Source organism: Scyliorhinus canicula, chromosome 2, assembly GCF_902713615.1.
Source record: "Scyliorhinus canicula chromosome 2, sScyCan1.1, whole genome shotgun sequence".
NCBI classification, from domain to species: domain Eukaryota; kingdom Metazoa; phylum Chordata; class Chondrichthyes; order Carcharhiniformes; family Scyliorhinidae; genus Scyliorhinus; species Scyliorhinus canicula.
This window is the reverse complement of record NC_052147.1, coordinates 133,103,139-133,123,764: the sequence shown is the minus strand read 5'-3', so window position 1 is coordinate 133,123,764 and position 20,626 is coordinate 133,103,139. Positions and strand designations below refer to the sequence as shown.

The 20,626-nt window shown below is 46.8% G+C and overlaps 2 protein-coding genes across 2 annotated transcripts in view; both read left to right on the top strand.

Annotated features, from left to right (window-relative positions):
- Positions 1–6,282, top strand: part of LOC119962274 — a 222,642-nt gene extending 216,360 nt beyond the window's left edge. The window contains exon 30 of the mRNA XM_038790261.1: positions 3,955–6,282. Within this exon, the coding sequence (XP_038646189.1) occupies positions 3,955–4,065 (111 nt within the window). The 3' untranslated portion in view covers positions 4,066–6,282. The remainder of the gene's footprint in view (positions 1–3,954) is intronic.
- A 6,218-nt stretch (positions 6,283–12,500) lies between these two features.
- Positions 12,501–20,626, top strand: part of rbm44 (RNA binding motif protein 44) — a 220,970-nt gene continuing 212,844 nt past the window's right edge. The window contains exon 1 of the mRNA XM_038787013.1: positions 12,501–12,606. The gene's annotated coding sequence lies outside the window, so the exon portion shown is untranslated. The remainder of the gene's footprint in view (positions 12,607–20,626) is intronic.

Here is a 20,626-nt window from a genome sequence, read left to right as displayed (position 1 = left end):
GGAGGTGGAAGCCGTTCATTGATTTCTTTAAGGAGGTTTGAGGAGTCAGTAAACTGGGGTGGGAATGGTGGGAGGGGTGAGGGGGTTAAAATAGGGAAGGCAGGATGGGAGAGGAGGCGGAGTTAGGGAAGGAGTGGGTGTTTATAATGTTGTTTGGTTGTTCTTCTGCTTTTGTTTATGTGAAAATGCCTTGAATAAAATATATTTTTGAAAAGTTGGCATGGGTGCAGGTTACGGTTTAGACATAGGGGCTAGGGCTCGCCCAGGAGCTAACCCCCAGCCGGGGGTACGCATCAAAGAGGCCGGGAATCATCGAGTGTACCAGGATGAAGGCGTCGTGCACACTGCCCGGGTATCAGACGCAGACGTGCAAGATATGCATCTGCTGGTCACCTATCAACTGCACGTTCATTGAGTGGAGCCCCTTTCGCTTTATGTAGAGCAGACTGTCATCTGCAGGTGCTCGTAGGGTACCATGCATCCGATCGATCACGCCCTGAACCCGGGCATGTTGGCAATGGCGGTGAACCCCACTGCCCGGGCATCTTGGTGGGCTCGGTCCACATTGAAATGGATGTATTGTGCTGACTGGGCATATGGGGCCTCCGTGACAGCATGAATGTACCTGTGCACCGAGCTCTGAGATCCCGGACAGGTCCCCACTCGGCGCCTGTAAGGACCCTGTGGCATAGAAGTTCAGGGCTACAATCAACCTTGACGGCCAGCGGGAGCGGCTGTCCTCCTCCAGTCCCCTGCAGTGCCATGATCCGCAGATCATAGGACCATAAGACATAGGAGCAGAATTAGGCCACTCGGCCCATCGAATCTTCTCCGCCATTTAATCATGGCTGATATTTTCTCATCCCCATTCTCCTGCCTTCTCCCCCCATACCCCTGATCTCTTATTAATCATGAACCTATCTATCTCTGTCTTAAAGGCACTCAGTGAATTGGCCTCCACAGCCTTCTGCTGAGCTGGAGTCTTCGATAACCTGCCCAGTTCGGCAGGTCCTCGAATGACAGGCGCTGACGGTACACGTGAGGCCTCATGTGGCGCCTCCTTTGCATCGCTTCCTCCTTGGCCTGTTGGGCGGCTGGCTTTCCATCCTGAGCGGCTGCTTCCTGTTCCTCTGGGGCATGCTCTGCTGCTGCGCGCTCCACTGCTGCACGCTCTGCTGCTGCAGCTTCCTCCTCCTCAAGCAGCTCCAAGGCTGCGGCAAGTAGGAGGAAGGCCACCATTGCTGGTAGAATTCCAATTGTGTGCAGGGGGTGAAAGGTCGACATGTTAGCATGGTGCCCAAGCAGGTCCAAATCCAACGGGCTACATGGTGTCCACGGTTGGCACTCTGGGTTCTGCCAACACGTCTCCAACCCCCCCTCCCCCACATGGCACCCCATCGTTGGCCATAACTGTGGGGGCCTTTGGCCCTTGCGTCCTCCTTGTTGCCAGGGATACCATCAGCTGGCGCTGCTCCTATAGGGGCTACAGTGGGCTTTGCCCTGGGTGGGCTGCATGATGCACCACCGATGGGCGACCAGTTGGAGAGGTGGGGTATGGCGGGGGGTGGGAGAATGGAGGGTGGGGCTGCGGTGTTTGGATGGGGCATTCATACAGCTGGTGTCACTCTGCAGAACCAGCGTCCGTGGTTAGTGGTCAGTGGGGTGCGCAGCAAGGTGGCTGCCTTGCATGGCATGGCCATGGCGGTCCGTGCCTGAACACTGCCCTTCGCCATCGGGAATTCTCCCCAGTTGAGGCGGAGAATCGCAGAGGCCCCGGAGAATACTGGGTCAGGCCCGCTAATAATATGCCACGGGTGTTTACTGTACGTGCATTCTGGAACACATTGATGCTGTTCTCGAGGCGACGGAGAATTGCGATTTGGTGTGAAACCAGCGGCCACCAAGTTTCCTCATTCCGGCGTTGGCCGACGGAGAACTCCGCCCATGAATTAGGAGCTGTAGTAGGCCACTCGACCCCTCAAACCTGTCCACCATTTAATAAGTTTATGGTTGATCTAATTGCAACCTTCACTCCACATTGTGATCTAACTCTTTTAACCTTTCATCCCCTTGCTTATCGAGTATCTATCTACCTTGGCCTTAAAAATATTAAAAGTTTCTGCTTCCATACGCTTTTGAGAAAGAGAGTTGCAAAGACTCACGGCCATCTGAGAGAAACAATTTCTCCTCATCGGTCTTAAATGACCGCTTATTTTTAAGTAAAAAAGATGGGTCTGAGAGAAATTGGAATAGCAGAATCATTGCCAATAGCTACCGAAAACATGGAGGCATAGTTTACAATCAGAAATTGGTGAATTCAAGACCGAGTATGGAGGGCAGAATTCTCTCCGACCACGCTGGGCCGGGTGCGAATCACGCGACGACGCCCTGTCGATTCTCTGGAGAGCGGAAAATTAGGGCCAGCGCAGTCGCCGCCAGTCATGCCGCCAGTCATGTTGCTCTACATGCCCCTCCCCCCGGCGATTCTCCACCTGGGATGGGCTGAGCGCCCGGCGGGACCTCAGCGTACATTCATCCGGGGGCGGCCTGCTGGTAGAATTCCAATTGTGTGCAGGGGGTGAAAGGTCGACATGTTAGCATGGTGCCCAAGCAGGTCCAAATCCAACGGGCTACATGGTGTCCACGGTTGGCACTCTGGGTTCTCTGCTGGCCTACTGAGGGGCTCAGAATCTCTGCTCCTGAGGGCCTGTTGACGCAGTCATGAAACGCGACGGCATTTACGAAGGCGTCAACACTTAGCCTAAGGATCAGGGAATCCCGCCCGGAAGGTTTCAAGTAGTGGATCAAAAGATGAGATGTTGAGCCTTGAACTTCCTTCGAACAGCAGGAGGTCAACGTCAAAGTGGGGTGGAGAATTGAAATGGCCGGCAACTGTAATCTTGGGACACGCTTGTGGTATGAATAGAGGTGTTCTATGCTATTCTCAATCTGTATCTTGTTTCCCATTGTAGAGAACACTGCATTGTGAGAATAAAAATAATATACTAAATTTAAAAAGGTACAATTAAATTGCTGTTTCACATGGAAGAAATGTTTGGGGCCCTTTATGTTGGGAAGGGAGGAGATAAAAGGGCAAGGTATTGCATCTCCTGCACTTGCATCTGAAGGTGCCATGGAAGAGAGGGTGTTTGGGGGTGATTGAGGAGTGGACCAGTGTCACTGAGAGGATGGCCCCTTCAGAATGATGAAAGGGGTGAGCACAGTAAGAAGTCTTACAACACCAGGTTAAAGTCCAACAGGGGGGGGTTGTTGGGTTACGGGTATAGGGTGGATACGTGGGTTTGAGTAGGGTGATCATGGCTTGGCACAACATTGAGGGCCGAAGGGCCTGTTCTGTGCTGTACTGTTCTATGTCTATGTTAGGTTTGTTTCAAACACTATATATGGACAAATTCAAATATGTATTGCCCAATTTAACTTTTCCAAGAAGATGGCAGTAACTTAGTGAATGACTAAATCATTTTAGGGGGTAGTTAAGAGTCAACCATTTTGGTGTGGGACAGGAGTTAAGTATAAGCTGGACAAGTTCCCTTCCCTAAATGGACAATAGTAAACCAATGGATTTTTTACAACAAAATGGTGGGGGGTGGGGGGGCCGGAGAATGTTCCAGGCAATGATTGGTATTTTTGTTTCTGTTTTGAACAGGGAGGCTGGTGAGGTAGATAAAGAAGGGGGTAGGGTGACTTAATGGTCTGTTTTTGTAATAATGCACTGATTTGGTTTTGATTAAGGCAAGTTGGAGAAAAAAAATGGAAAAATTAAAATTTCTCAAAGGTTGTTCATGCCTCTGGGAAAAGCAAAATAGTGTTTGAAAAGCCCTTACTTGGCTAAGTTGGAAGATTTGGGCTCTGAACTCCACTAAACGTTTAGGAGCTGTGGGCAACTTGGAGAGCTGTTCACATATAAATCTATGACCTTTTGTCCCCTGACAGGTCCGCTCGGCACTGGATAAAATTGAGGAGCTGGAAATGAGCAACAGCCATCTATCAAAGAGGCTGGAGAAGATGAAAGCAAACCGGAGCGCCTTGCTATCCCAGCAGTAAAAGGCCCACTTCCAAGAAGCCAGGTCTAGGGCCTGGCTGCCTGTTAAGGGAACTCGCTTTTTAAAAAAGTAATTAATGAGACGCTTCACTGTTACCACATACACACACTGCTGAGGAAAAAATGGAAAAAAATTGCACAAGTTTCTGACTCACCACTTACATTGTTTTCTTTACAAGGCTTCCAAGTTGACACTTCCAGCACAGGCATGATGGGCTGAATGGCCTCTCTATATGCTGTCTCATTCTATGATTGTATGATTCCATCAGCAAGCAACAGCTTAGCTTTAACAAGGGATTTGGTTTTAAGTTGTCACTGCAGAGAGGGACAGTTTGTGTGGTTGTCATGATTATGAATTAATAATCCAGGGAACATGAGTTCACTTTCCACCATGCCCGTTTGAGAATTTGAGTCCCGTTTCAAACATATGAAAATAAAAAGCTGATGTCAGTAAAATGACCATGAAGCTGTTGGATTGTTGTAAAACATCCATTGGTTTACTATTGTCTATTTAGGGAAGGAAACTTGTCCAGCTTATATGTAACTCCAGTCCCACACCAAAATGGTTAACTCTTAACTACCCCCTAAAATGATCCAGTCATTCACCAAGTTAATGCCATCTTCTCGGGCAAGTTAAATTGGGCAATAAATGTTGGCCATACCAGAATCCTGAGAGTTAATTAAAAACCATTGCATTGAACATCTTTGTTTTGCATTGGTGCCTTGTCACTGAATATTTTTTCATGGGAAGCGGTAAAAGGTCAGTGAGGGCCAACACACTCAGGGGTTGTGCCAACTGCACAGTGTGTTCTCAATACCCATGGTGTTTATTTTCATATATCAATATTTTAGCTGTACTTTGCCAATGGTCCCAAACCCAAGATCACTGTAGAATGCAGAGTTAAGGGAAGGAAGGGAGTTTTGCAAATGGTGCAGTATAAATTGCACTTTTTTCAAAGAACAATCGAATCAAATCTTGGGAATGCAACCCAGATTTTGGGGTAAGTCGATCCATCTGAACACTGAATACACCATAACAGTATTAAAGCCCATTTTAAATAAATGCACTGATTGAGGGTCAACAAATTCTGACTTTTATTGATTCTGATTTTCTTTTCAATTCTGCCGTATGGCTGTGTGGATTTTATGCATTGTGAAACAAAACATTTAATGGTTCTTAACTGTTAATCAGACGGGCATAAAATGGGGCGGGGGGGGGGGGGAAGAGAATGTTCCAGGCAATGATTGGTATTTTTGTTTACAAAACCATAACGGAAATTGGTTGTCTGGAGTGACAGGGCGATGAAAGAGAAGATGGCATGAGGAAGAAGCAGCTTTCATTGATGCACAGAACTTATAATATTTGCAATATTTTGGCCTGAGTTTATCCAGCACTCGATGAATTTCAAAGCAAGACATGGAGGTGGGGTAGCAGGGTTTTGACCAGAATACACCATAGTCAGACACAGAGATGGGTGGGCTGTGTGGATCTTTGAGGCTTTGGGGTACGGGTTTACTTTCTTTCCCCAAAGAGCTTGGCATTCACTCTCTTCCCTCTCTCCTCACACCAGACCTTCTCGACTTGACAAACTAAAGTGCCATACACCGCAGCATTTGCAGCAAGCAGTATTTCTAACTGCTTGAGATATTGATGTTCTTATTTTATAAAAACTTTCTGCTATGTTTTTTTTTAAAACAGTGCAAGCACTTCTTGCCTGAGACACATGATTGGAATGTGTTTAGGCCCGAGGAACTAAATTATTTTGGAAGTACTAAGCGATGGGACATGCTTATGCCATCGACAAACTAAATGTGTTTCTCCATAATGGAAAATGGCAGCAGTAAGATAACGTTGAATCAGAAAATCCAGAAGCCAGTCCAGGGAATTATATTAAAAAACTGTACATATTATAGCTTTTCAATTACTTTTTTCACACGTTGTACATGACTGATTTTTGTTTTTGTTCTCCGGGACAGATTCTAGCTTGCCAGCGAGCTGGGCTTCTTCTTTCCTTGAGCCTGTTGCAGTCTCAGCTTTTAAAGGATGGGTTGAGAGTTTTCTGTTGCGGGATTGAAACTATTGCATAGGATTCTGTTTGTTTTGTTTTAAAATCGGGAGATCTGCTGTGATCCGCTAGGCAGCGGTTACTATGACACCAATGTATTAATGGTGACACTACATTCTTGAGCTAATAAAACCTTCTAGAGAGACAATGAAAGGGTGTCATTCTTCAATGATGAGTTGACTGATGTTAATTTTACACCAATGTCAGTAAACAATTGTGTACAACCAGGCCTTTCAACCCTCCAACCAGGGTTCAGGTTCAGTGGGTGAAGCGTCAGGGATCCGGATTTGATTCTGGCCTTGCGTGACTGTCTGTGCGGAGTTTGCATGTTCTTTCTGTATCTCCTCCCACAGTCCAAAGATATGCAGGTTAGGTGGGTTGGACATGCTAAGTGTTTGAGGATGTGCAAGTTGGGTGGATTGTGGTCGATGCATGGGGTTGTGGGGATAGGATGGGGCAGGGCCTGGGTGGAGTGCTCTTTTGGAGGGTCGGTGCAGACTCAATGGACCAAAAGGCTCCATTCTGCACTGTAGGGGTGCTATGGATGCATCACTTTGTCGTCTGGCTGCAAAGGCACTCCGAGACTTATTCTGATAACCTAAGCTGTCCAAAGATGTGCAGGTAGGTGGATTGGCCATGCTAAATTGCCCCTTAGTGTCCAAAGGTTAATTGGGTTGCAGGGTTATGCGGACAGGGTGGAGGAGTGAGCCTGGGTGTAGTTCTCTTTCAGGGGGTGGGTGCAGACTCGATGGGCTGAATGGTCTCCTGCACCGTGGGGATTCTATGATTTCAGTAAAGTGCTTTTGTCATGGGTGGTTTACACATCATTTAACTTGTGCTCCACCTGCCCTGGGTACATATAATACTGACAATGGATTCCTGGATTGGAAAAGAGTAGACACAGAAAATGTAGTTCCTTATTTTGTTGTCATTCTGTGACTCACCTTGAGGAATTCAAAAAACAAGTTAAATGTATTATACCAGGCTGTTGGGAGCTAAATAATGAAAATTTCATATTGTACCTGCCCCGTTACCACACTTTCCCTTTGAGTGTTGAATGCATATCCATTTCCCTTAGCTTTCGTTTATCTGTATATTCCATTTTGTGTTGTGTATCTGTCCATTTCCCTCTGTGTTGCGTCTGCCAATTCCCTCTACATGTTATGTGCATGTCCATTTCCATTAATATGTCCATTTCCATCTGTTACATTTTTCTATGTTGATGTAAACATTCTAATCTTAAATGAGGATTGGTGATATAATAATATGGGCTCCTGATTTGAAGATTATATTGTAAGGATCCTCCTGTTATTACCTGCCTAGCCCTTGATTTTCCTTTTAATTTCTGTTTTGTCTATTTCAATTTCTGTACCTTGAGAGTTAACGGGACCTATGCCTTTAAGATGGACTTCACCTTGAATTTAAAAAAATCAGGGCACTCCTACAGGATGTGCTGTTGGTCTGACATCAGTGATGACACCTCTTGATGGACTTGGCTGGCGGCCAATGAGCTGTTATACAATTTCCGGGCCTTAGTTGATATTCATTGCTGATTGGTACTGACCATTCTGGAATGTTCCTTCCTCTGTGAGACTATGTTTTACTTTTAGTTTCGTTTTGAACAAGCTGGAAAGGCACAGCTCTGATTTCCCGCTCTTACCTGATGGATTCTTTCTGATGGTCTCTGCACAGCCAGTTTGAGCTTCAAAGAAAATTCAATCCGGCACAAGCTGCAAGCAGGGTCAGTTGTTCAACAACCCTCTTTGAAATCTCCCATGGGGAACTCTGTTCTTATCTCAGAAAGGCTGTTGGACTTTGGGGTAGAGTTGGACACAAATAAGAATTTCACAGGCCTAAGGCCCTTCTTTTGGAGTGAAGGCCCAGATTAATAAAAGGTAAAGTGACTCTCCAGAGGGAATCCTACAACCTGGTAGTTCTGACTGAATGTTTTGCCAGAAGATCCTCGTTAGCAATCCAACCATCAGTTTCAACCACTCGCTGAAAGGACAGCCTACTGCTGCAATGACTTAAAGCAAGGACACTCCATTTCATATTTTAATTCCTATTATTACCCCTCCTCCTCCCTCTGCGTGTGTTTGGGTTGAGGGTGGGACGGTAAAAGGGGGAGTAGAAGATTAAATGGTCGATAAGTATTGCATGTCTTACCTCCATTCTTGTTATAAATAAAGTTGTTCTGCTTCACTTAAATCTGGTGCCTGTAAGTCATTGGAGCAGTCAAGGGCCAAAGATCTCAGAAACTTTATATGAATTATTGGTTAATTTACTTCTGGACTTTGGAGTCTGGAATCGACCGCACACTAACCCAGGTTGTTGTAACATAAATTGGGGGCTCCTCCGGAATCGTGGAACGTTAGAAGGCAAATTTGGGTTACAACGTAAATTAAAAGAGACACCAGGTTTGTAGTGATATCATAGGATGGTTCTGGAAGCTGCTCAGCATTTTCTTCAGGTGGAAGACTTAACTCTGGTTTATTTGCAGTGGCTTTGCAAAGAGCTGCTAGTCAAATTTTCAGGGAAATTAATACTGGCTGCACCAGTTAAAGCTAAGAAGGTGGAGGTACTTGAAGCGATTGCTGAACATTAAAATTTGATGGAGGTGCTAGGAGCACAGGGGAACCGATGAGATAGTGTAGCATCAGGGACGTCTGCTGGTGGAAATTGAGCTGGAGAGAGTTTTTTGCAGTTAAGAGCATGACAGGGAATTAAAAAGAATAGAAATTGAGATGAAACAAAAAGCAATGGAGATGGAAATGAGAGGAAAAAGAAAGAGCGAGAGAGGAACAAGAAAAGGAGAAAGAATTCCAGCCTGGGGTACTGGAATTGGGCGGAAAGCTGCCAGAACGCAATGGGGAGTTGAGAACAGAACTCGGTGGCGATATGCTTACATTTATACAGGCTCTCCCAAAATTTGAAGAGAAGGAAGTAGAAACATTCTTTGGGGCTTTTGAGAAAACAGCAATTCAAATCATAGAATTTACAATGCACAAAAAGACCATTTTCCCATCAAGTCTTGGCCCTTAGAAAGAGCACCTTCCTTAAGCCTCCACCCTATCCCCATAGCCTAGTAATCCTACCTAACCAATTTTTGGACACTGAGGGGCAATCTAGCATGGCCAATCCACCTAACCTGCACATCTTTAGACTGTGGGAGAAAACCGGAGCACCCTGAGGAAACCACGCAGACACGGGGAGTAAGTGCAAACTCCACACAGACAGTCACCCGAGGCTGGAATTGAACCTGGGCTCCTGGAGCTGAGGCAGTAGTGCTAACCACTGTGCCACCATGCTGCCAAGAGTGGACAGGCCAAAAGCAAAGTGGACATTACCCGTGCAAGGTAAATTGACGGGCGGGCACAGGACGTTTATGCTGCCTTATTAGAGCAGGAGTCTAAGGATTACGAGAATGTAAAAAAGGCTATTCTAGGTGCATATGAATTGGTTCCCAAAGCATACAGGCAAAGATTTTGGAATTTGAGGAGACAGCCATGACAGACTAATGCAGAATTTGAAAGGGTTAAGCAGAACAATTTTAATAGGTGAGGATTGGGAATTGAAACTATGAGGCTCTGAAAGAGGTCATTCTTTAAGTGGAGTTTTAAGAATTACCTACCGTCGGTAATAACCCATGTTGAAGGCCAGAGGATGCAAATTGCTAGGCAAGCAGCAATCATGGCTGACAATTATGAGTTAATCCATAAATTTAACCTTTTGTTCCATTACCCCCAGAATTTTGAAAAGGATGGGAAGTGGGAGAGGGACGAATGCAGGTAGCCAAGGTAGAGCACGGATAGCTGGGAATGCTCCGAGATCTCCTCCTCAGACCAGGTACTGCGGGGGTGGAGGTGAGACTTGTAAGTCTAGGTGTCACCATTGTAATGAGGTGGGCACATTTGTTCAGCATGCTGGGAGTTGTAAGAGAAGCCTATTGGACTTGTGGGAGTTCGGAAGGAGGATTCTGAAAGGGAACTAAAGTAGAGAACACTATGGTGCAGACTGTAGCATTAACTGGACTTGGGAGATCTGAGGTAATCACTGCTGTGGGAGCACGTGTGAGGAATAAGGTAGATAAAAGTTATGTTCAATTTGTATCTAAGGGAAAGGTCATCCCATTTTCCATAACTAATGTAAAACCCATAACGATTTTAAGGGATACAGGAGTTAACCAAACTCTCGTATTGAAAAAGGATTTGATTTTCTCCAGAGAGCTCAGTGAAAGCTGCAGTATTAGTGAATAGGATAGGTGGAAGTTGTATCCCAGTTCCATTGTATAAAGTGGAATTGTAGAATTTTAAAATTCGTTCATGGGACGTGGGCGTCGCAGTCTGTGTCAGCATTTATTGCCCATCCCAGTTTTCTTTATAAATTTAGAGTACCCAATTATTTTTTTTCTCCAAATAAGGGGCAATTTAACGTGGCCAATTCACCTAACCTGCACATCTTTGGGTTGTGGGGGTGAAATCCACGCAGACATGGGGACAATGTGCAAACTCCATACTGACCCAGTGACCCAGGGCTGGGATTCGAACCAGGGTCCTCAGTGCCAACCACTGCACCACATGCTGCCTGAATTGTCCATCCCTAATTGCCCTTTAAGAGCAGTTAAGAAAGAGTCAACCACATTGCTGTGGCTCTGGAGTCACATATACGCCAGACCAGGGCAGGGTGGCCGATTTCCTTCCCCAAAAGTGGGTTTTTCCGCCAATCGACAGTGGGTTGCATGGTCATCGCTAGACTTTAATTCCGGATTTTTATTGAATTCAAATTTCACCATCTGTGGTGGTGGAATTTGAACCTGGGATGCCAGAGTACTCTGGGTCTCTGGATTACTAGTGCAATGACGTTACCACTATGCCAATGCCTCCCCAATGTGTTTTAGTGTCAAGTCCAGCAGTTGGAGTGGTTAAGGAATTTCCAATGGAAGGAGTAGACTTACTTTTGGGGAATGATTTAGCAGGAGTGAAGGTTGTAGCTTCATCCATGGTTACAGTCTAAATGAAGTACTGCAGTTAGCACCTAAGATGCCCACAGTAGGACATGTGGGAGTTTGGAAAATTCATTGGGCAGTAGACAACTCAGAGAAAGAGATGTCGACAGCTGTTGATCACATGTCAAATGACAGTGGTCGTGGACCAGATTCTGAGCATTCTCAGGCCGAAGATGACCATAGGGATGAAGAGTCAGATGAGTGTTTTGACTTCAATTTTGGCTCTGATTAAGTGATAATGCTAAACGGTTGCTGCAAAAGTTTTGGCAGGGAGGAGGAGTAACACGAGAGTTTTGACTTTCTGTCACTAATTTATCGTGAACAATTGGCAAGTAATTCTTCCAAAGCTAGTAAAGGAGATAGCAGATCGGAAGAAGTAAATTCGACTTTTCGAAATGTAATTTGTTACCGCCTCTTGTAGTAAACCTACTGCCACTCCCTTTGGGTCAAGTAATTTCCCAGAGCAGACTTGCTTTGAAGGAAAGCATACCATTCAACATGTTGCGCACATGACCAACAATCCTGGATTATCACTTTCGTCTCTGGTTAGGCCACCCAGGGATGTGTTTAAAAGTCTCAGCTTCCTGCTGACCCAACAGGCCTTTAATGCACTTGCGTCAGGTGCAGCAGGTTTGTGGTTTGTGTTTGAGCTGTGTCTAGGTGACGGACGGTTTGGTGGTGGGTAGATTTGGCAGGCTGCAGCATCAGAATTGTAGTGCTTCACATATCTGCATGCATCCCCTTCTCTGGTTTTCAGATTCACCAGCACAGTCCATGGTGAAATTCCTTTATTTTTTTGACCAGAGTTGGTTACCATGATACAAACATCCATTGACATGTTATAAATTAATTCCGGACCCTCCATGTTACAGACATGTCCATAACCCTATACATGTGTCCAGTATCCTTGTTAAAGATATGTCCATAATCCTCCACGTTATAGACATGTCCATACCCATCACGTCATAGGCCAGTCCAGTATCTTCCACAAGTTACAGACATATCCATAACCCTCTACATGTTACACACTAATCCATGACCTTTCACATGTCCTGGACATATCCATAGCCCTCTATTTGTTATACACAAGTCTTGCATCCTCAACATCTTCCAGGCATGACCACTGCATTCAACATGTTAAAGACTAGTGCTGTATCCTCCACACATTACAAACATAGCCCTCTACCTGCCCATATCTGCGTTTGACTGTTTGCTAGCCGCATTATTGCTATTTCGTTCGCATCCGGAGCACGTGCCGTCCTCGCCCGCGTGCGAGCCGCCGGAACATCGGTGGACGATGTTAGAACCAATGAAAGTGTCCGCTTTGCCGCTGAGCCAGAGCCAATGGGGTGTGAGAATAGGCGGGGATTGCCTCAGTCCCAGCCGTTAGCGCGTGGGCGGCTGTTAACGGTCGGCGAGGAATGGCGGTCGTTTGATTGTGTGAGTAGCTCAGACTGCGGAGCCTTACCCAGGTAAAGAAAGTTAAGGGTGGCGGGGATTATTTTACTTTCTCCCTGCCTGCCTTTTCATTTTGAAAGGGATCCTGTCGTGTCGAATTTCATTTGATTCTGATTCTCGAGATGTTCATCTGGCGGTGGACAATATCTGTAATATCAGATTTGTGCATAGTTTGAGTTAAATAATGGTACGTGTTGATGAATTGCTCCATTATAAGCAGTCTTACAACACTAGGTTAAAGTCCAACAGGTTTGTTTCGAATTACTAGCTTTCGGAGCACTGCTTCTTCCTCAGGTGAATGAAGAGGTGGGTTCCAGAAATATACATATATAGACGAAGTCAAAGATGAAAGAAGATATATCATTGACTTTGTCTATATTTATGTTTCTGGAACCCACCTCTTCATTCACCCGAGGAAGGAACAGTACTGCGAAAGCTAGTGATTCGAAACAAACCTGTTGGACTTTAACCTGGCGTTGTAAGACTACTTACTTTGTCCTGAAGCTGTAGACTCTTGAGAGTTAGAACATAGAACAGCACAGAACAGGCCCTTCGGCCCTCGATGTTGTGCTGAGCCATGATCACCCTACTCAAACCCACGTATCCACCCTATACCCGTAACCCAACAACCCCCCCTTAACCTTACTTTTTTTTAGGACACTATGGGCAATTTAGCATGGCCAATCCACCTAACCCGCACATCTTTGGACTGTGGGAGCAAACCGGAGCACCCGGAGGAAACCCACGCACACACGGGGAGGACGTGCAGACTCCGCACAGACAGTGACCCAGCCGGGAACCGAACCTGGGACCCTGGAGCTGTGAAGCATTTATGCTAACCACCATGCTACCGTGCTGCCCGTTGGAGATAACTCCACAAAGTCCTGGTCCTTGGTAAAGGCCCCGTCCTCTGTTCTCACCCTAAACACATGGTTAGCAGCTTTGATTGCGGAAATCATCAGAGGAACCCTGAATCTGCACAGAATACTACAGTGCAGAAGACCCATCAAGTCTGCACCTACGCATGAAAGGCCCTGACCTGGCCACTTTATCCCACTTGCCAACATTTGGCCCATAGCCTTGAATGTTGTGACGTGCCAAGTACTCATCCAGGTACTTTTTAAAGGACGTGAGGCATCCCGCCTCTATCACCCTCCCACCTCTATCACCCTCCCAGACAGTGCATTCCAGACCGTCACCACCCTCTGGGTGAAAAAGTTTTCCCTCAAATCCCCCTTAAACCTCCCACCCCTCACTTGAACTTGTGTCCACTCGTAACTGACCCTTTAACTAAGGGAAGCAGCTTCTCCCTATCCACCCTGTCCATGCCCCTCATAATCCTGTACACCTCAATCAGGTCGCCCCTCACTCTTCTCTGCTCCAGAGAAAATAACCCAAGCCTATCCAACCTCTCTTCATAACTTCAATGTTCCATCCCAGGCAACATCCTGGTGAATCTTCTCTGCACCCCCTCCAGTGCAATCACATCCTTCCCATAACGTGGCAACTAGAGTTGCACACAGTACTCCAGCTGTAGCCTCCCCAAAGTCTGCCATGACCTCCCTGCTTTTGTAATCTGTGTCTTGATTGATAAATCAATATGCCTTTTTCACCACCCTATTAACCTGCCCTTCTGCCTTCAGAAACCTATGGGCAAACACACCAAGGTTCCATTGTTCTTCGGAACTTCCCAATGTCAGACCTTACATAGTATACTTCCTTGTTAAATTACTCCTTCTAAAGTGTATCACTTCACACTTTTCAGGGTTAAATTCTATCTAGCACTTTTCGGACCATTTGACCATCCCGTCTATGTCTTCCTGTCACCCAAGACACTCAACCGCATTGTTAACAACTCGGCTAATCTTTTGTCATCTGCAACCTTACTAATACAATCCCCACCCCCAACATAGTCATCTATGTCATTTATATACATAACAAACGATAGGGGGGCCAGCAAGGATCCATGTGGTATGCCACTTAACAGTTGCTTCCAGACACTAAAGCAGCCATCTTTCATAAGACATGGGAGCAGAATTAGACTACTCTGTCGGAGTCAATATTTTTCCTGCTTCTGGACTGTGATAGAAAGATTCAACAACGCTTGTTAAGAAAACAAAATGAAGCTTCATTTACGAATTACAGCTGCATGCAGAAATAGCTGAAACTTAGTCAGGGAGCAGTCAATACAAACTGCCGTTTCCTTCTCAAGTCCGCGCTTTCACAGAGAATCAGCTCAGCATTTATACATTATCAGAATCAAGATTACGTAACTACAGCTTGGTCAGGAATTCGATCAGAAGTACAAACATAAACAATATCATAAAACAGGCGTCACCTTGCTGACCCTTCAGGACGCTGGGTCTCACACCATTATCTTGTCTTTTGATCGCATGTTTAAGAATCGGCGGAGACTTGTCCTGACTCTTGTCGTATTTAGACTGCTTTGGGTTATGACGAGTTAGTCTTATCAGAATTTACAGAGCCCAGGCACTTCAGAACAACTTGACCTTCTCTGATTGTATTTGTGTTTTAGGTCATGCAAAGTCAGTTTTTATTTCATTGTACCCAGTTTTCCCATCATGCCATTATTTACTTCGTACAACATCACAACGCGGCCCATCGAGTCTGCTCCGCCATTCAATCATGGCTGATATTTTTCTCATCCCCATTTTCTTCTCCCCATAATCCCTGATCTCCTTATTAATCAATAACCTATCTATCTCTGTCTTTTTTAAAAATAATTTTTATTGGAATTTTTTGAAAAATATATATCAACAAAACAATAATAATAATAAACGCCCCCTGGGACCCGTAACAACGCATATAACAACCCCCACCCCAACCCCAATAAACAACAGAATAAAATAACAATAAGCAAATTAACTTACACACTATCCCGCTAACCCCCCCCCCCCCCCCCCCCCCCCGGGGTTTGCTGCGCTGCTGACCTAGTACCTTATCGTTGAGCCAGAAAGTCGAGGAAAGGCTGCCACCTCCTAAAGAACCCTTGTACCGACCCCCTCAGGGCAAACTTAACCCTCTCCAACTTAATGAATCCCGCCATGTCATTAATCCAGGTCTCCACACTCAGGTCTAGCATCTTTCCACTGCAGCAAGATCCTCCGCCGGGCTACTAGGGACGCAAAGGCCAAGACATCGGCCTCTTTCGCCTCCTGCACTCCCGGCTCTACCCCAACCCCAAATATCGCGAGTCCCCAGCCTGGCTTGACCCTGGATCCCACCCGCCCTCGACTCCGTCCCCGCCACCCCCTTCCAGAACTCCTCCAGTGCCGGGCATGCCCAGAACATATTGGCATGGTTCGCTGGACTCCCCGAACACCTGACGCACCTGTCTTCGCCCCCAAAGAACCTACTCATCCTAGATCCGGACATGTGGTCCCGGTGCAACACCTTGAACTGGATGAGACTAAGCCTCGAACATGAAGAGGAGGAGTTCACCCTCTCCAGGGCGTCCGCCCATGTCCCCTCCTCAATCTGCTCCCCCAGCTCCACCTCCCACTTAGCCTTCAGCTCCTCTACCGAAGCCTCCCCCACCTCCTGCATTACCTGGTAGATGTCAGACACCTTCCCATCCCCGACCCACACCCCCGAAAGCACCCTATCCCTTACCCCCCGCGGGGGCAGCAAAGGGAACCCCTCCACCTGTCGCCTAGGAAACGCCTTGACCTGAAGGTACCTAAACATATTCCCCGGGGGAGCTCAAACTTCTCCTCCAGTTCACCAAGGCTCGTGAACCTCCCGTCAATAAACAGGTCTCCCAACTTCCTGATGCCCGCCCTGTGCCACCCCAGGAACCCGCCATCCATGTTCCCTGGGACAAACTGGTGGTTCCCCCGCAGCGGGGCCTCCACCGAGCCCCCCACTTCCCCCCCGTGTCGCCTCCACTGCCCCCAAATTTTGAGGGTGGCCGCCATCACCAGGCTGGTGGTGTACCTTGTTGGAGGGAGCAGCAACGGAGCCGTTACCAGTGCCTTCAGGCTCGTGCCTCCACAGGACGCCATCTCCATCCTTTTCCATACTGCCCCCTCCCAGTGGCGTGCAGAGGGCTGGTGATGCCCGGGGCAAATCTTGATTGTATGCCCCAAAGCCCCACGTAAATATTTCATTAAATATCACCAAAAAACCTATAGAAAACGTAGTTGCACCCGTTCTGGAGCTATTCACTGACCTCTTTATCTTTAGAACATAGAACGATACAGCGCAGTACAGGCCCTTCGGCCCTCGATGTTGCACCGACATGGAAAAAAACTAAAGGCCATCTAACCTACACTATGCCCTTATCATCCATATGCTTATCCAATAAACTTTTAAATGCCCTCAATGTTGGCGAGTTCACTACTGTTGCAGGTAGGGCATTCCACGGCCTCACCACACTTTGCGTAAAAAACCCACCTCTGACCTCTGTCCTATATCTATTACTCCTCAATTTAAGGCTATGTCCCCTCGTGCTAGCCACCTCCATCCGCGGGAGAAGGCTCTCGCTGTCCACCCTATCTAACCCTCTGATCATTTTGTATGCCTCTATAAAGTCACCTCTTAACCTTCTTCTCTCTAACGAAAACAACCTCAAGTCCATCAGCCTTTCCTCATAAGATTTTCCCTCCATACCAGGCAACATCCTGGTAAATCTCCTCTGCACCCGTTCCAAAGCTTCCACATCCTTCCTCTAATGAGGCGACCAGAACTGTGCGCAATACTCCAAATGCGGCCGTACTAGAGTTTTGTACAACTGCAACATGACCTCATGGCTCCGGAACTCAATCCCTCTACCAATAAAGGCCAACACACCATAGGCCTTCTTCACAACCCTATCAACCTGGGTGGCAACTTTCAGGGATCTATGTACATGGACACCGAGAGCCCTCTGCTCATCCACACTACCAAGAATTTAACCATTAGCCAAATATTCCGCATTCCTGTTATTCTTTCCAAAGTGAATCACCTCACACTTCTCCACATTAAACTCCATTTGCCACCTCTCAGCCCAGCTCTGCAGCTTATCTATGTCCCTCTGTAACCTGCAACATCCTTCCGCACTGTCTACAACTCCACCGACTTTAGTGTCGTCTGCAAATTTACTCACCCATCCTTCTGCGCCCTCCTCTAGGTCATTTATAAAAATGACAAACAGCAACGGCCCCAGAACAGATCCTTGTGGTACGCCACTCGTAACTGAACTCCATTCTGAACATTTCCCATCAACTACCACTCTCTGTCTTCTTTCAACTAGCCAATTTCTGATCCACATCTCTAAATCACCCTCAATCCCCAGCCTCCGTATTTTCTGCAATAGCCGACCGTGGGGAACCTTATCAAACGCTTTACTGAAATCCATATACACCACATCAACTGCTCTACCCTCGTCTACCTGTTCAGTCACCTTCTCAAAGAACTCGATAAGGTTTGTGAGGCATGACCTACCCTTCACAAAACCATGCTGACTATCCCTAATCATATTATTCCTATCTAGATGATTATAAATTGTATCTTTTATAATCCTCTCCAAGACTTTACCCACCACAGACGTTAGGCTCACCGGCCTATAGTTACCGGGGTTATCTCTACTCCCCTTCTTGAACAAAGGGACCACATTTGCTATCCTCCAGTCCTCTGGCATTATTCCTGTAGCCAATGATGACCTAAAAATCAAAGCCAAATGCTCAGCAATCTCTTCCCTGGCTTCCCAGAGAATCCTAGGATAAATCCTATCAGGCCCCGGGGACTTATCTATTTTGACCTTGTCCAGAATTGCCAACACTTCTTCCCTATGCACCTCAATGCCATCTATTCTAATAGCCTGGGTCTCAGCATTCTACTCCACAATATTATCTTTTTCCTGAGTGAATACTGACGAAAAGTATTCATTTAGTATCTCGCTTATCTCCTCAGCCTCCACACACAACTTCCCACCACTGTCCTTGACTAGCCCTACTCTTACCCTAGTCATTCTTTTATTCCTGACATAACTATAGAAAGCTTTTGGGTTTTCCTTGATCCTACCTGCCAAAGACTTCTCATGTCCCCTCCTTGCTCGTCTCAGCTCTCTCTTTAGATCCTTCCTCGCTTCCTTGTAACTATCAAGCGCCCCAACTGAAACTTCACGCCTCATTTTGGGCCGCACAGTAGCATGGTGGTTAGCATAAATGCTTCACAGCTCCAGGGTCCCAGGTTCGATTCCCGGCTGGGTCACTGTCTGTGTGGAGTCTGCACGTCCTCCCCGTGTGTGCTTGGGTTTCCTCCGGGTGCTCCGGTTTCCTCCCACAGTCCAAAGATGTGCGGGTTAGGTGGATTGGCCATGCTAAATTGCCCGTAGTGTCCTAAAACGTAAGGTTAGGAGGGGGTTGTTGGGTTACGGGTATAGGATTGATACGTGGGTTTGAGTGGGGTAATCATTGCTCGGCACAACATCGAGGGCCGAAGGGCCTGTTCTGTGCTGTACTGTTCTATGTTCTATGTTCTATCTTCACATAGGCCTCCTTCTTCCTCTTAACAAGAGATTCCACTTCTTTGGTAAACCATGGTTCCCTCGCTCGAACCCTTCCTCCCTGCCTGACTGGTACGTACTTATCAAGAACATGCCATAGCTGTTCCTTGAACAAGCTCCACATATCCAGTGTGCCCAACCCTTGCAGCCTACTTCTCCAACCTACACATCCTAAGTCATGTCTAATGGCATCATAATTGCCCTTCCCCCAGCTATAACTCTTGCCCTGCGGGGTATACTTATCCCTTTCCATCACTAACGTAAAGGTCACCGAATTGTGGTCACTGTTTCCAAAGGGCTCACCTACCTCCAGATCTAACACCTGGCCTGGTTCATTACCCAAAACCAAATCCAATGTGGCCTCGCCTCTTGTTGGCCTGTCAACATATTGTGTCAGGAAACCCTCCTGCACACATTGTACAAAGAACGACCCATCTAATGTACTCGAACTATATCTTTTCCAGTCAATATTTGGAAAGTTAAAGTCTCCCATAACAACTACCCTGTTACTTTCGCTCTTTTCCAGAATCATCTTTGCCATCCTTTCCTCTACATCCCTAGAACTATTAGGTGGCCTATAGAAAACTCCCAACAGGGTGACCTCTCCTTTCCTGTTTCTAACCTCAGCCCATATTACCTCGGAAGAAGAATCCCCATCTAGCATCCTTTCCGCCACTGTAATACTGTCCTTGACAAGCAGCGCCACACCTCCCCCTCTTTTGCCCCCTTCTCTGACCTTACTAAAACACCTAAACCCCGGAACCTGCAACAACCATTCCTGTCACTGCTCTATCCATGTCTCTGAAATGGCCACAACATCAAAGTCCCAGGTACCAACCCATGCTGCCAGTTCCCCTACCTTATTTCGTATACTCCTGGCATTGAAGTAGACACACTTCAAACCACCTACCTGAACACTGGCACCCTCCTGCGAAGTCAAATCTGTGCTCCTGACCTCTATACTCTCAATCTCCCGTACCCCAAAACTACAATCCAGGTTCCCATGCCCCTGCTGAATTAGTTTAAACCCTCCCAAAGAGCACTAACAAATCTCCCCCCCAGGATATTGGTGCCCCTCAGGTTCAGATGTAGACCATCCTGTCTATAGAGGTCCCACCTTCCCCAGAAAGAGCCCCAGTTATCCAGAAATCTGAATCCCTCCCGCCTGCATCATCCCTGTAGCCACGTGTTTAATTGCTCTCTCTCCCTATTCCTCATCTCACTATCACGTGGCACGGGCAACAACCCAGAGATAACAACTCTGTTTGTTCTCGCTCTGAGCTTCCATCCTAGCTCCCTAAAGGCCTGCCTGACATCCTTGTCCCCTTTCCTACCTATGTCGTTAGTGCCAATGTGGACTACGACTTGGGGCTGCTCCCCCTCCCCCTTAAGGACCCGGAAAACACGATCCGAGACATCACGTACCCTTGCACCTGGGAGGCAACATACCAAACGTGAGTCTCTCTCGCTCCCACAAAATCTCCTATCTGTGCCCCTGACTATTGAGTCCCCAATTACTAATGTTC